The 17,317-nt window shown below is 41.7% G+C and overlaps 1 protein-coding gene across 1 annotated transcript in view; it reads left to right on the forward strand.

The window, feature by feature from the left end:
* GABRR3 (gamma-aminobutyric acid type A receptor subunit rho3) overlaps positions 1–17,317 on the forward strand; it is a gene marked incomplete at its 3' end in the record, with an annotated part of 124,714 nt that overhangs the window by 40,930 nt on the left and 66,467 nt on the right. The window contains exon 4 of the mRNA XM_082247197.1: positions 2,556–2,779. Coding sequence (XP_082103323.1) covers positions 2,556–2,779 — 224 coding nt within the window. The remainder of the gene's footprint in view (positions 1–2,555; positions 2,780–17,317) is intronic.

Genomic DNA, 17,317 nt, shown 5'->3' on the forward strand with positions numbered 1-17,317 from the left:
GGACTTGGCACCTGCCCACACTGCCAAAAGTACCAATACCTGGTTTATTAGATATAGTTTCACCTTTTGAATTGAATTTAAAGTAAATTAACTTGGTGATGATATTCTAATTTTTTTAGATGTACCTGTATGTATCACAGGTAGTTGTTATCTGTGTAATCCAGTGACTGACACTTCATAGATTATTAGTACTGACACACTTACTTCTGCGTCTTAACTTCCATATAGAGAAATGCTTGTAGCATCAATCTTAAAAGAATTTGTAATCCTATGTAGATATTGTCAAGGCCATATGTGTTCATATCACTTTATCATAAAGGATCTGAAACATCTCATCGGGAAAGAGGTTTTTTCATAGCTGCAACACCGTTCCAATATATTTTGATAGCATATTGCTGGGCTAGCATAAACTTCCATCCAAATATATGGGAGCTTCTGAGTGTATGTATAAAACAAAAGATTATTTGTAACAAATAAAATTAAGATCTGGTGCCTATAATACTATGCCTCTATCCCGATACAACTAATACACAAAACAAATAATTTGGGACTTTAAATGAGTCATACCATGTTGGTGATTTATGCATAAAATATCATTTTATTAAACAATGGATGATAATTGTATGCATACAAGAATAAGGTAAAATAGCAAGCATACATCAGCATAAAGTATGCATCATACTAATGTATTTATTCCATATACATGTTTCACACAGCCAGATTTATAAAACAGGAGTGCATCATATAAGGCAAGATTTTTTATAGCAAAACACTTGTGTATGGCACACATTGTCTCCGGTCCATTGGACCGATCTTATGCCTGGTACACACTATCAGTTTCTTTTTTCATTCAACCCAGCGGGCTGGACAAAAAAAAAAAAAAAACCAAGGAGCTCAGTGATCTCCCTGCTGAGCTATTGTGTTCTGACAGGCCCCTCCGCCAGAACACACTGGTCAGCGGTCATAAGCATTGGCTGCCAGTGCGGATCAGGTGCCCAACAGATGCTGGCTTTCAAGCTTGCCTGTTTAACAGAAGCCAAACGTTTAGCCAGCTTCTCTCGGACAGGCTTGTGTGCACACGGGAACCGATATTCGGGACCGATATTCGGCCTGTGTGTATTGGGCATTACCAGGGTCTCTAAAAAAAAGAAGAGTAGCCAAATGTGCTTGGCAAACACATGAATCAGCATTGGCTAAGGGGGAATGTCAGCAATGTACCTACACCTAAAGGGGCGAGGAACAGTTCTTGAGAACAGCAATGTGCACATTTTCCACATTGTAAGAGTTGTAATTGAGACAACCTATGTTAGATCTGATCGACCATCCCTTAAAACAGGGGTGTCCTTTTTTCAAAGAGGGCCAGACTCAATAAAGTGAGAATGCGTGAGGGCCGACCATTTTGCCTGACATTGGAACCATTAAAATTAAATACAAATTAGCTATTTTATGCAGTTTATTGCAAACAATTTGGAAGAAAAATCTAAACAGGTGTTAAATCACTCTGCCTTTCATATCTGAAGGCCAGATGAAAAGAAGAAAAAACAGGAAGCTGAAATCTATGTCAGGAACATTGTAACATTGCATATTATTGGTAATATAGTGAGTACTGTAGTGAGTGACTCTGTCTTGACTTCAAGACAGTTCTCTTCTTACTTCGCCTACCTTAGGCTGTTGTCTCGAGTCCTCCGGTCCATCCTCTCTCTCCAGTCTCCTGGCAGTGACAGTGCCCAGTCCCCAGACTCTCCCCTGGCCCTGCTAAAGAAGAATTTATTCCTCCAGAGTCCAAATCCTCCCTCCACCCAGTTCTCTTCCTGCTCTTTGGCAGCGGCGCTGCAGTGCACAGTCGACTCGTCCACTCCTCACAGTCTCAGTCACTCCCCCAACCAGGGCCCAGAGATCACTCCGCACTCCGCAGCCGCGGTTCTCTCACCGCCACCACTTCACTTGTGGGCGGCGCTGGCCAGATAGAGCCGAGTGGGGGGCGGAGGGGGGCTCGGCGTGACTCGGGAGCGGCAGAGGGAGACCAGAGGCCCGCCCCTGAGCCATTGTATTGGCACGGGGATGGAACGAGTCTCAGAGAGAAATTGAGAAAAGTCAGCGATGGCGCGGTGGACCCGGCAGCGGCGCTCAGAGATTTACTGGGGCCGTATTAAACTGAAACACAGGCCGTAACTGGCCCATGGGCCGGACCTTGGATATGACTGCCTTAAAAGATGGGTGCATGTTACACCACCTATTGATACTCTAGAATACAAAGGTCTTATGATTATGGCACTTTCACACCTCTAGTTATGTCCTTTAAATTGACACCTGCCTCAGTGAGGGGTATATGTAACAAGTACAACAATCATATATTGAATGATGTACTCGGACAACACTTGCCTCATGAGTATGGCCTCATATAGTGACTGGATTATGGTGGAATAATTACCCAAAATATCTTTAATTCCTATTAACAGTATTGTTATAATATATATATATATATATATATTTATGCAGCTGGTATTTGTGTAAAGTAATCATATTTCATTTTCTATTTCTGCTGGCCTTTGAAGGATTTTACAATGACCTTATACCTCAGACATTACTGGAAAGATGAAAGGTTGTCTTTCCAGAGTACCAACAACAGAAGCATGACATTTGATGGAAGGCTAATCAAAAAGATTTGGGTGCCAGATGTGTTTTTTGTCCATTCCAAACGTTCATTTATACATGATACCACGATGGAAAACATTATGCTGCGTGTATATCCAGATGGGAATGTGCTATTCAGCCTAAGGTAAGAAGACTACAGATTGTCTTACTTCATGCTGAGTGAATGATTAACATTTTTCATTATGGAAATGAGTGCATGTATGTTTTTTTCCAGTTTATAGACTGGTTGACTCTATAGGAGTCAGGCTGTGTTGCTTTCTTTTCTATCCATATGTTCTGAGCACATACATGCAAACAGAATGTTCTCTATGGGAGCTTGGAGACCATAAACATAATAAACCGCTTTTCTTGTCCTTTAGAAAGAGAAATGGCTGAAATTATTACAAAGTGCTACGGTAAAGTTTGGTGTCTTACAACATAGATTTGAAATATATAGAGCGATAAACAGATGGGACAGAAGCTAAAAATGTTTAGACATTGAACTAGCCTGTAGCTATGAAAAGTGAGTTGTGGCCCAACCAGTCAAGAACCATGAGATATGACTAAAAGAACAAAGTAGAACAAAATGGGGAAATAAGGCTTTTTTCAGGTTGGTGGGCTTTCTTTCCATGAAAGGAAAGTAACTTTGGTGAATTAGGAGGGTCTTAAAATACAGTTAAGAACATAGAAAATAGAAATAGTGAGGCCCCTGAAGACGAGCATTGGTTGGAAACGCATTAGGCAGAGCTGTCCACGTGATGTCACACCGCGGTGCCATCGCTAGCCGTGGCGGCGTTTACATGTGAGTGACAAGTGGCAATTTAATCATATATACAAGTGTTTTTTTTTTTTTTTTATCTGGCTGCTTTTTGCTGTTTTATAAGTTAATAAAAAATATTACGCTATGGTACCCTGTTTCTTGCTTGCTGGTATCATGTGGTGGTGTAAGCGGCTGAGTGTCCCCTAAAACCATTTGACTGAGAATCCTGGATTAGGAGGATATTGGAGGCATTGTTTGGATTCATCCACCCATCCCTGTTGAGAATAGTGGGCTTCATACTGCTTGATTTCATACTCCCTCTGGTGAGTTTGCATTTCATGTGGGGAAGGCTGAGTGATGCACGGATCTAACAGTGTTTGGTGTCATCCCGGGTGATTCTCCTCACTATCCTATTGAATCTTCAATAATTACTACACTATAAGGTATTTTCTTTGATTTTGGTTGAAAAAGACATGATCTGGAGGAGACAGATCATGACATCATAGACATCATAAGTGGATCCATATGAAGAATCACATTTGCATTTTATTTCAAAAAGCGTGTGTGCTGTTTTGAGACAGCTTCTTTGTCCGGTGAGTGATTATTTCTTCCATTCCTGCATATTTAACGGAGCACAGCACTTTTATGGACTATCACTATGGACTATGTTGATTTACTATATGGTCATTATTAGATTCATATTATGGACTGTTTGTTTTTATTCACCACTAGCGCTGCAATTTTGCTTTTTTTTTATATTAGAATACAGTTGTTACTGATTAAAATTTAAGGGAGCCAGCTGAAATGGTGTGAGAATCTTTTCCAAAAGTTCTAGGAAAGCACAGTTGGTAGTAGGTCCTGGAGGAGGCAAATCTGCACAGTCTCTTCACTAATCAAATGTGTATACAACCAAGGGTGAAGTTTGAACCTTTGGCCTGGGGAGCTAATACAGCCACAAGTCCCTTTTACAGTAGGGACAGGCTTCTGTGTGCTAAATGACAAGGATTATTGTGACACACTGCTTGCTATGGGGGCACTCCTGCATGTTTGCTCCTGAACCAGCTCTGTGTGTCCATTGGCACACAGAAAGCATCTTGGCCCTGGCCCCCGCTCCCTTCTCACTGGCAGTGATTGACAGCAGCAGGAGCTTCTCTGTCCAATGAGGAGAGAGAGCCAAGGGTGCACATCGCTAGATCAAGATTGGGCCCAGGTAAGTATTTGTTTTTGTAGGGGGGGGGGGGACTGGGAAGGAAGCAGCACGCAGAAGGTTGGGGGCATAACCTGCAGAGCCACTGCAGCCCTTTCTTCCTTCGTTGTCTAAATGGATGAGTGTATTTCATCGTCCTTTTTTTGCATCCTTCATTGCTCTACTTATTTTCACCCTGTTATGTTGATTTCCCTTATAATCTTTACTACATCCCCTTTTTTTTTTTTTGAAAAATAGATACTATAGCTATTAGTATTTATATATCATGTACCTCAAAAAAAGGGTATTTTTTTTTTTTTAAGCTGTTGACTTGTTGTTTGGTGCAACACCTGTTAAAGTTCCATGGATGACCTTGTTTTATGAGATTTATAGCTGTTAGTATCTATGTATATACTCTTCTGTAGTTTATTTGAAGCTCCATATTTATTTTCCTCAGTGGAGGTTTTTCAAATCTTAGATAATTTTATACATATGTAGCGGTTCCCTAGCAGAAGCCGCTTGAATAATTGTGCCCGGGTCTCTTACTAATTAATCCACAGCCAGTCACGGTATTTTCACTCAGCCAAGTGTACACACCCTTCCTCTCCTTGTCTCCACTAACCAGTTTAGGGGATGTGTTTTTTTTTTTTGTATTTTATTTGTAGAAATTGGATAGGAGATGGGATTTAGTAGGATACTCCTATTTACAAGCGAGGGCAACTTCTTTAATAGACCTGTGTAGCAGACTGTCAGTAGCACTATGCAGCAGGCTGAACAGATGTAAAGCAAGTCCCTTTGCAGCAGAAGGAATTTAGTGGATCTTGCTTCTTCAAGACACTAGCCAGTGTCCCCTTTAGCTTACACAATGTATGCTGACTTCTAGCACCAAGAGGGGGATTTTAGCAACAACAGTCTCTAGGATTCTTTTAGGGGGTCTATATTCACAAGGCCCTGGCCACAGGTCACCTTCTCCGTGATACCAGAGAGGATCCGTGGACATCCTCCCTCAGTCAGCATGGATTTCAGCTTCAGTGTTTCAGGCCCTCAGGTCTCCTACCTGAGGCCGCATGGCAGCCTGTGCTGGGGAGAGGCAGCAGCCCCCTCCCCACCTGGACCTCTCCCTGCAGTGGGCTGGACTGGACCACGAGCTTATGTCCTCCTCAGATATAAATAAAGTCACCCAGCATGCCTTAAATGGGGGTTTATGTTGATCCTCGCGCTACCACAGACAGGGTTGTTTATGTATCTATCCAGGTGCTGCTCGTACTGGGCTGTTACCCTAACAGAGTTAATGAGCTAATATGAAGTTATAAATAGGTATAACTTTATATAAGTTATAAATATTTATAACTTTATAACTTCACCCAGCATGCCTTGTTGCTCATCCCCTTTTAATTGGCCAGGGCTATATAGACATCCTATGCTCTAATTTGCCAGGTTTCCACCCACTGTCCAATGTACTCCATAGCTATTGGATCAGTGTGAAATATCCAGACAGCATGAGCAGCACCAGAGCACACTGAGCAGTCTCTGCTAAACAATCACAGCTCTCTGTTAAGCAGACAGGATATACATTTGCCTGACTGTCTCCCTGTCAAGCAAAGAAACCAAAAACTATATACAGTAAAACCTTGGTTTGAGAGTAACTTGGTTTGAGAGCGCTTTGCAAGACAAGCTAATTTTTTAAATTAATTTTGACTTGATATACAAGCGATGTCTTGATATACAAGTAGCGTCATGTATAAAAAAAAAAAGAGGAGCCTCTAAAGTGTTGCAATATGGTTACATTTAATGAAGGTTCAATATTTAGCAACTCACATGGTTGATGATTAAAACAGGCACATCTAAGTATGCAGGCATCTGGGGTAAAGCTGTCCACATAGACCATCCTCTGCACAGCCATCTTCATCATCCCTTCCCCGCTGCACTCCACGAGTGATTCAAAGCCTCACTTTCAGATCACTCTACTGCAGGCTATTCTTCCCGGTCACGATTGCAGACTGACAGTGGTGAGAGCCGGTGGTTCAGAAGATGGTCTATGTGGACAGCTTTACCCCGGATGCCTGCATACTTAGGTGTGCCTATTTTAATCATCAACCATGTGAGTTGCTAAATGTTGAACCTTCATTAAATGTAACCTTATTGCTACACTTCGATGTGCCTCTCATCTCTCTTATATTCTGTAGCTCTGCTAGATTTTGCTTTTTTTCCCCTTGGAAGGCTGCATATTGTGGATGGACATTTTATGGTTACACAACATATCACATTGCTATAATATTTTTGTATATAGACTATAAACTGAAGGACTTGTGGAACGAATCATCTGAGTTTCCATTATTTCTTATGGGGAAATTTGCTTTGATATAAGAGTGCTTTGGCGCTACATATACTTATGTGCAGTCATGCAGCTTCTAATAACACATTAGTATCTGTGTATGTACTTTATCATTTTATCTCCCTTTTCTGTGAACTGATTATGTATCTTTGCACTTTTAATATTACCTTATAAGAAATATATCTTCTAGGTCTGATACACTTTTTCTTATACAGGGGAGGCCATTACTTATTAGCTGCAGGATAAACCCAGAACCTGCATTCACTATATGTGGTCTCCCACAGTACACAGAACATGGAAATACAAAATCATTTTAGTAAATATAAACTGCTAAATAACTTTTTTCATCAGCAGTTAGAGCAGTCTTGTGACATCTGTCACAATGTCTGGTTAAAGGTTGTCAGAGGAGTTTTCATTCTCCTTTAACTGTTCTATGAGGCTAAAGGGCTGATTGGCCCTATGCTGATCATATTCGCTCTTTCAAGAAAAAATAACTCTCTAGCAATACACACCAAACTGAGCATGTGCAGCCTGTCCTCTTGCTCTGTAAATATCAGGAAATATATTGGAGTCAGTGGAAGAAGGTGAGGATCAGAGAAGACAGGATCAAACATCCTTTTTAAACAAGGCAGATGATTAACCCCTTAGGTTCCACAGTGAGTATAACAAGCATGCTTTACTGCATATACAGACTGACTTTACTGTTGTGGGATTAGTAACGGTTTAAGTATGTTTTGAAATGTTTTTTTTTTTTTTTGTGGTCAGTTTTGTAAGAAACACATAGTAATAGGGTGGTCATATCAGTAGTTGTTGGGTACTCTGTTGCTGGGTTTTCTTTCCCACTACCTTTTTCTATACCAGAAACAACTTTCTTCTGTGTCCAACTTCCTTCTTTTATATTGCTCTTAAGTAAAACACTATTAAGCACTAATGGCCCAGTGCTGATGTTGATACATTAGTAGTTAATATCGCTAAAATGTTTTATTGTGTGTCATGATGGGGATTGTTTCTAAATATTATATTGTGAATTGTAGCATATGGGTACATCAAATTATTTTTAAATTTAAAGGAAATATATAGATTGCAAAGAAAACGAATACACATACTCACCTCTTTGATGCAGCATTGGTGTGATGCTGCAGCTGTCTCACATCAGCTCTAAGACTGAGAACTGAGCGATCACATGATGGCTGATCACTCAGTTCTTCTCAGTGCAGAAAGCAGTGGCTGTTAGTCACCGCTCTCCACTCTGCCGATCAAGTGCTCACTGGAGTCTTGCACTGGAGAGGGGGCAGGCGCAGCTGGCTCTCAGCTGTGTGCTGAAAGGCGGAGCCACCTGTCAATAAGGCAGTTGGGTGGACCCAACAAAATGGTCGAGATCCTACCAGATCCTGAACCGGCTCTGTGATATCAGCTGGAGAGCAAACGTAAGTGCACTCCTGTGACCCACAATAGAAGTATGGCCAAAATGGAGTTCTGTAATTAGTTGCACATGTGAAGTAGGATAGTATAAGTATACTGATTATTTTTAACACCTTGGCGCTGGTCGCACGCAAATATGTAGCCTCTTCTGGTGCTTGGCGCTGAGGGGCTGCATATTTGCTTGAATAGCTGCCCAAACAGCTGTGCCGAGAGAATGCGCGCTGCACGCTCCCGACACAGTTACCGGTACCTAACCAAAAGCTCCAGGTCGCTGCTTGCATTGGGAGATTTTCAGATTAAGTGACCTCCGTGACAGCCAACCATGGCAGTCACGTGCTTACTTAACCTGAAAAGGTGAACTACTTTTACTTTTATATTTAGTCACCCAAAGTAGCAAAAATTAACAATTGACAGTAACAACACTAAACTACCACAATAAGAGGTGGATACTCCTATTATATTGCCAATATCTTTGAATCACAGGACACAATCAAGACATGTATAGTATCAGCATTGTCAGAGGTATAGCCAAGACATTTTGCAATGTATGGAGCAATTTTATGTAATTGGCATGTTGTATAATTAAGGAACATATTGAAAATACATGCTTCATACGGAGTTTGATCTCTCTACATTTTCAAAGAAAATTTTGGATTAAGTACTAGTGAACAAATTAGTTATATAACATTGTAAACCATGCAAAGGATATCTTGTTTGTTCAGGTTGCAGTTTTTTTTTTATTTTTAGGATAGCCAAAGGAAACAAAGACATTTTTTGTGAACAACTGAAATATATACTTTACTCCCCTTCATGCCCACAGTCCACCAATGTATGTCATGAAATTTGAATAACTTACGTAAAGCGTTACCTAGCAGTATAAGCAGGGCTCCATAATAAATAGCTGCACTAAAGTAAAGAAAAACTTATAGCTAAAAAAAAGTTATTAAATATACTTCCTGCTGCAATGCCTAAGCAAGGGTGACATCATGATCTTTACAGCAAAATCCCATACACAAAGAAATAACACTAAGTACTCTAAAGCTTGCAAGAATATGCTTCTGTTATGCTGGAGTATCTTCTCATTATTACCCTGCACCTCACTGGAATGATCACAATGCAATACAATATTAAAGTGAAATTTATTTGTGGTTTGAACCAAACCAGTCTTTAGTTGATACTGCCTCCAGGCTATTGGTAAATATTTGGCATGCCTTGTGCCATGCTGGGACTACACCATCACATTTTTTTATAGTTAACCTTTAAAATAGATTTGCTAATCCTTCAAAAGACCTTTGACCAGCAGCAGCTAAGACAGTAACCATAATTTCTTCATTTGGATTTAAACAAAGGGATATTGATTATTTTATTTGGAGATGAGTTCAATAAAAATATAGGAACAGTCCTGATTTCATATTTTTTAGCGATGCAGAGTAGATAAAGAACTATTAAAGCGTTACTAAACGCACAACAGTAAAATCAGTCTGTAAATGCAGTAAAGCATGCTTGTTATACTCACTGTGGAACCTAAGGGGTTAATCCTCCGCATTGTGTAAAAAGGCTGTTTAATCTTGTATGTACAGATCCTCCTCTTCTTGCATTGTCTCCAAAACATGTCTTAATAAGACAGAGTTACTGGAGTCAGGCTGCACATGCTCACTTTGGTGTGTATTGCTAGAGAGTTTTTTTTTCTCTTGGGAGGGTGCATGTGATCAGCATAGGGCCAATCAGCACTGTCCAGACAGAGGGTCAGTGGTCTGGCATCCTGATAGGACAGTCAGTGCAATATAAAAACTCCTCCTACAAGTTCGACCAGATACTGATAGAAGTCGCAAGACTGCTATATTCTGCTGATGCGTAAATGTATTTAGCAGTTTAAATTTACTAAAATAATTTAATTTCCATGTTCTGTATACTGTGGAAGACCAGATATAGTAAATGCAGGGTCATGAGTTTAGTAACACTTTATCCTGCCAGTTGGAGGTGAATAAAGAATTTTGATGGGACTTATTTTAAATGTTTTTATGGATAAGGGTTTTGTTTACAATATTTTAATTACATTGAATTTTTTGTATATCCTGTACAGCATTTTTCTTGATTAGTTATTTGGCTTTTTTATATGTTTTTAGATTTAAAGTTTTTGTAAAGCACAGACACAGGAAGGATTCCTTAATGCAGAGATTGTGTCACGTACCTGGTAGAAGAGCCTGATATGCAGAGGAAGGCCTTTCTTACACCTCTGACTCAGGGACAGGTAGCGCAGGAGTGCAGAGTTGCACCAGTGTCGGTGGTCTTGCTAGCTGCTGGTATGCCGGTATGCCAGATGACAGTAGATGTTCGGTGAACTGGAACAGGCTGGTACTTGCATGCAGTAAGCAGAAGAGCAGACCCCAGTGGCTAACGGACAGATGCTTGCAGCTAGGTAGTGCTGTAAGGACTGGAACATAGACAGGGTAAGATAAGCCGAGTCATTCACATGCGATCAGATCAGGTATAGATGCGGAGACAGGAGTGGAGTCAAAGAACAAGCCGGGGTCGATGCAGGCGGAGAGCAGGAGTAGTCAGAACAAGCCAGGTCATTAACTGGAAACAGATGCGGAGTAACAGGAAGCAGGACAATCACAGGAACGCTGTAGAAAAGACAGCACTGATCCTCGGTTCTGACCCAGTTTAAATAGTCCATTTGGTGCCATCATCTGTCTGGATATGCGTGCTTGTGCGGTCACGCCAATGCTCGCACATCCGTTCACATTCCGGCACACATTGGTGTACACCCATGCACCTATCCTATGTGGAACCTGTGGGACAGGAAGCTGCCTGAGGGAACCATCTTGTCTGCTGGCAAGCCCTTCCTGACAGAATGCATTAAGGTAATGCCTTTAAAACCACTTTAAGATATTCTCTGTACATTTGTGCATTTTTGCTGTTAAATTCATAAAATTCAATTGTGCCTGATAATTAAGGTGTTAAAATGAGTTGATATTCAAGGTGATGAAATTGAAGTCCAAATGTGCAAAATAATATCAGGTGATATAAAGTGCTCATGGTCAGGGCCGGCCCTACCATGGGTCCCGCTGGGTCCATTAGACCCAGGCGGAACGTTGAGAGGGGCGGCAAATTGACGCCCCAAGATGTTTTTTTTAGCAGTTTTTTTGTGTCATCAGTTTGGGTGCATTATGGGAAGGCATTTCCCCATCTCATACTGCTGCCTGTAGTGCAAACTGATGAGTATGGGGAGGCGAAGCATCTCCTCCTGAGAACGTCCCTTGCAGGATCGTGATGTGCGCAGTGACGTCAGACTCCATCTCACACAGGGCAGGCTGGATCTTCTAGGGCGGTGCTCGCAGCAGACACAGTAGTGACAGAAGGACTGAGGACAGACATTGGGTGTTTGGTGGACCAGTCTTGTGGTGAGGTATGGGTGAAGATAACAGTATATATATAATATTTTCTAAATTTAAAATTTTTGGTGGGCGTGATTTATTTTTTTGGGTGGTGGGGGGCAGCATTTTATTCTTGGACCCAGGCAGCACAATGTCTTGGGCCAGTCCTGCTCGTAGCTCCAACACTTGCGTAAAGGTGCTCCATTGCTAAATGTCACCAACATGCAAAGCCCCTTATTGGACAAACTGATCTCGGCAAGGAGATCAGAAGCGCTTTTAGGCTCACACAGCAAAACCCCACTGTCAGACTTGCGATAAAGCAGATGACTTCACTGGAGCAGCATTCAGTGTCACCACAGAAGAGTTTAGGACTGGAACTTGATGATTCGCATATCATTCTCAGCCACACACCATCAGAGAAAAAAAATGAAGAAGCCTTATGGTGCAGTATGATTAACAAAAATTTTTATAAAAGAGATAATGCACTTACATGAATAGTAGTAATAAAAGAGGTAAAACCATAACCATGCACCTGCCAACGTACATTGGACCCACCAACGTACATAATAACATCACAGATACAGCTCCACACAACGCATTGCCCTGTAACTGGCGTCTTCAGGGAAGGAAGCCTGTGGGCGGAACGAAAAAAGAACATTACATGTATGCCCAACATTAGCAGTGTGGCAGGAACTCCTAATGCTGGCCAAACACATAATGTTTTTTAGAGGCACTAAAATGCCAGGACAGTTAAAACACCCCCCCCCCCCATATGACCTTCTTGGAAAGTAGACACCCTATTTGCTGAGAGGTATGTTGCTTTCATGGAAGCTTTTATTGTTTGCCATAAGTTTTGGGAAAATGTCCAAAAAATAACAAACATGTTATACTTACCTGCTCTGTGCAGTTGGTTTTGGTTCCTCCTCTTCTCGGGTCCCTCTTATGCTCTCCTCCCTTTGAATGCCCCCACAGCAAGCAGCTTGCTATGGGGGCACCCAAGCTGAGTCACAGCTCCCTGAATCCATTCAGACACGGAGCTGCAGTTCGGCCCCGCCCCCTCCCTCTTCTCAATGGCTAATTGACTTTGATTGACAGCAGCAGGACCCAATGGTGCCGCTGCTGTGTCTTAGCCAATAAGGGAGTCCTAGAAGGCTAAGACAGTCGTGGACATCGCTGGATCGAGAGGGGGTTCAGGTAAGCATTAGGAGGGGCTGAGGGGGGCTGCTGCACACAGATGTTTTTTTTATCTTAATTCAAAGAATGCATTAAGATAAAAAACCTTCTGACTTTACAACTCCTTTAACCTATCATGTATGGTTTTATAGATATCTTCTATTTTTTGCAACTTATTCCTATATATAAATATTTTAAGTTTACGTTTTGCTTACGTTAAAAGATGCTATGTGTAGCTCATGCATGTCCAAGCTTGAACTCAGGGAATACTGCATAACATTTGTGGAACTAATACAGTCTGGGTATGCCTAGGCTGGATGGATGCAGCCTGGCATGGCTATAAAAGCAGCTGCTATGCACAGATCCTACTTGTTTCATTGATATCAGTTTGCATGAATTTTGCACCCTGATACGTTCTGCTGCATTTGTGGTGGGTACATGCTTAAAGAATATGTCAACCCATATTTTCACATATTTTCCTGAAATGTGCCTGCTGTACTATGTACTTGTATGAAAATGTATCTTGTTGTCTTTGTATTGCTTTCTTTATGAGAAACACCTGGTGATCCTGCCAGTTACTCTGCTTTTCTATTAAAAACTGCTTTCCTCCAATGATCCGACTTGTACTGACATGCCTCCCCTTCACTGCCATTTACTGGGAAGACCAGTGTACTGCTTCTTCTCCTCCCCCAGCTCTCTAAGAGCTTTATGCAGCTGAGAACAGAGGGTATGTAACCCCTAAATAAAGAGTATTTTTAATTATTATACAGTATCTATGAACACATGTTTTGCCTTTCATTTATATTTTAAATCAAATGGGTTGTTTTACTAAGTGAGGTTTTACAAATAGTTTTGGCCTCATAGATGCAATATAACTAGACTCTCTAAGAAAGTGTATTAACTGTACTGAAAGGCCTGGGTTCCTCATATTTGTTGTGCAAGATGTGCTCTTAGAGCAGGGCTTCCCAAACTTTTTTGGGCCGAGACCCACTTCCGAATACAGTTTTTTTTCGGGACCCACTTGCTTGTAATTGAATATTGTAAAGCGCTACAGAACTTGTTGGTGCTATATAAATGCAAATAATAGTTGTAAGTAATCAGCACCCTCATACACAGTACAAGGCAGGCAGAGGACAGAAATCAACCACCCCAGTACAGTGATCAGCAGGCTATATGGCACTCACCCTCCTTCCTCTCCCAGCGGTCCAGCAGTGAAGGTGGAGCCCCTGTTTGCCCTCTCCAGGGCCCAGCACACCTCAGCCAGAGTCTCCATGATGAGGAGCTCTATGCTGGTCTTGGTGTCCTGGCTCTTCTCCTTCAGATCCTCTACTGGGGTCACAGAAGCTGCCATGAACTCCTGACACCGCCAGGCCACCTGGTCCTTCTATGACACTGAGGCTGCTGTCTCTGCCCGCTATAGCTGAGAGAATCCCACCTCCAGTCTAGCCACCACCCCTGCCGCCAGCAGGACAGAGGAGCTGGCACTGCACCCCATGAACATATCCTACATAACAGCCCACATACGTACAAATACAACATTACAATGCCATAGAAATGGTTACTTACTGATGCAAGTATCCTCTTTCCAGGAAATGCAGACCAGCCTCAGTAAACTGCATGGGCGGGGTCCTGAATCCATCACAATTTGACTGCTCTGGCTCTCTGTAATTTGTGCGGGCTCGCACAGCACAATTTAAGCGGGCCCGCTCTCAGTGATTTCAGGTCTTAGTGCGACCCACTCAAACACAGCTCGCGACCCACCAGTGGGTCCCGACCCACAGTTTGGGAACTGCTGTCTTAGAGATTGGCTCATAGAAACTAGTAAATAAATGCTGTTTTCTCACCTGATGTTATAGCAAGAACAGAATGATTACATGACTGACTGTTTCTTTTGTCTGACTAATGTCGCTGGTTTCTCTGCTAAAATTAGGAAATAAATTAAATACCCAAATCTGCCTTCAGCTATGAGTCCAGTGCCACATGATGACAAAATGCCAGTACTTAAGCCACCTGGGAAATGGTGATTAGATGAAACAGACAAAGATGCTGCAATGCACCAGCCAGGTGCGGACAGTGAAAATGATCAGGATTTTGAACTGTGTACCTGGGGATCCTCATCTTATAACACAGTCAGAATCAAATAACCTGGTCAGGGGCTTGGGATTGTCAAAATCAAAAGTTCAAGATGGCAAGAATGTTATTCACTATCAACAGGTATGAGAATTTCTGTCTCTCAAAGCCGCCAAGGTGATAATAAATTTCTTTGCACAGTTTAAAACCTCCTTTTTGAAACTGACATTGACGGCTTGTTCACAGCTTTTGGTTGTCAGCATGACCCACTAGAATGGTGTCTTTTTATTGATTCATTAGTGTTAAGCCTCAAGGCTCAAGGCTGTCTTGTTACACAATGTAACCCTTTCAATACCTACTGTGTATGCTGCACACATAAAAGAAACATAGGAAAACATAGAACTGCTGTTGAAGCACATCCAGTACACCAGGTACAACTGGAATGTTTATGGAGATCTAAAAGTAGTGGCTATGCTGCTTGGAACGCAGCTTAAGGCCCGTACACACGTACCGATCGTCGGACGATCGATCGGCCGTCAAATGTCCACGGCTGTCGTGTTTGTTGTTTGTCTGCTGAAAAGTGCTCAAAACTTGCCCAGGACTTTTGTCTGCCGACAGAAAATGACGTCAGAACGTTCGACGCACGTCCGCCGCTACAAAAGAGGAAGTGAGTGTTTGGCCATGACCCTTCTGGGCATCTCGCGCTGATTTTGGTAGCATTTGTTTGGTTGATGTCATTTCGCTATTTTCCGAGACATCGTTCGAGAATTCATTATGGTGACCGTGAATTCGACCGTTGCTGTCGTTAGTGTTGGAGTTTTGGCTCTGAGACGACGTACAAGCAATAGAAAGAAGAAGCGGACCTCCTGGGGAGCTCCAGGAAAATAATCCTGATGACTTCAGGAATTATTTGAGGATGACGGATCCCATCTTTTACCGTCTTCTTGCCCTGGAGTCCCCCTATATTCTGAAGCAGGATACTTGTATGCGGGTTGCAATTACTCCTGAGCAAAGGTTAATTGCGACTTTGAGGTATCTTGCAACAGGGAGAAGCCTGCAGGATCTGAAGTTCACCACAGGCATCTCCCCCCAAGCACTTGGAGTCATCATCCCTGAGACCTGCTCTGCCATCATCAAGGTCTTGCAGAAGGACTATATCAAGGTATGTTTTATTTTTTACATTACATTACATGTATTAGTCGTTTCACCCGAATTATGATGTTTTTGGATGTACAGCAATTGACACAGGCCATTATTTTTGAACTACCCTCTGTCCGCATGCACATAGTAGTAAAGATGTAGATTATCTTAACCATTTGTAAAATTACCCACTAACCACCCCACCATTCTTTCCTATGTGTCCCTAAACGCATTGCGTGTTAACAGTATTTTGAATCTGTGTCATTTTATTACTTTCCCTCAAACAATTATTCCTTGGCCAATGTTTTAGTACCTAGTTTATGATTTATCTTAAATACATCAGTCCATCCATTCCCACCTATGATTGTGTATATTTATGTAATGATGTTAAAACCTTCACTGACCACAAGCCCTTATTGATGTATAAATGCATAGTTTTACTTACCCATCCCCCCACCCACATGCTAAATCTAAAAGTCAGCATATACCAAAGCTCTAGCTCAGAGGTCTTCAAACTATGGCCCTCCATTTGTTCAGGAACTACAATTTCCATCATGCCTAGTCATGTCTGTGAATGTCAGAGAATTACAAGGCCTCATGGTATGTGTAGTTCTGCAACAGCTGGAGGGCCGTAGTTTGTAAATTTCAGCTCTAGCTGGTGAGTATAATGGGCCATACACACTATAAGATTGTCAGAACAATTTTTCCTTACGATTTACCAAAACCAGATAATATGAGGTCAAACAAACACTTTCAAATCCTATGCAATCTGGCAGGCCCTTGCACTACATAGAAAAGGTAAATCTGCAGGAAAAAGTCTTCAGAGAATCTTATAGTGTGTATGGCCCTTTACAATATAAGAACAATAGGAGGTGTAAAATAAATGTATGTAGATGTTACATCCCCAAATCCAAACGATTGCCTTCCTGTTGTTTATATATTAAAAAAGTTGCATAAGCATTTAACAGACAACTGTGTGTGTAATTAATAATGTGATGTGCTCAAGCACTAAATCTTTTTTTTTTTTTTTGCCCCACAGTTTCCTTCAAACGCAGAGCAATGGCTGGAGATTGCTGCTCAATTTCTGGAGAAGTGGAATTTTCCCAATTGTGGGGGTGCTATTGATGGGAAGCACATCCGCATTGTCCCCCCTCCGAATTCCGGCACATTTTATTATAATTATAAAGGATTTTTTAGTATAGTCATGCTAGCCATAG

This window comes from Pelophylax lessonae, assembly GCF_965119305.1.
Source record: "Pelophylax lessonae genome assembly, chromosome: 2".
NCBI classification, from domain to species: domain Eukaryota; kingdom Metazoa; phylum Chordata; class Amphibia; order Anura; family Ranidae; genus Pelophylax; species Pelophylax lessonae.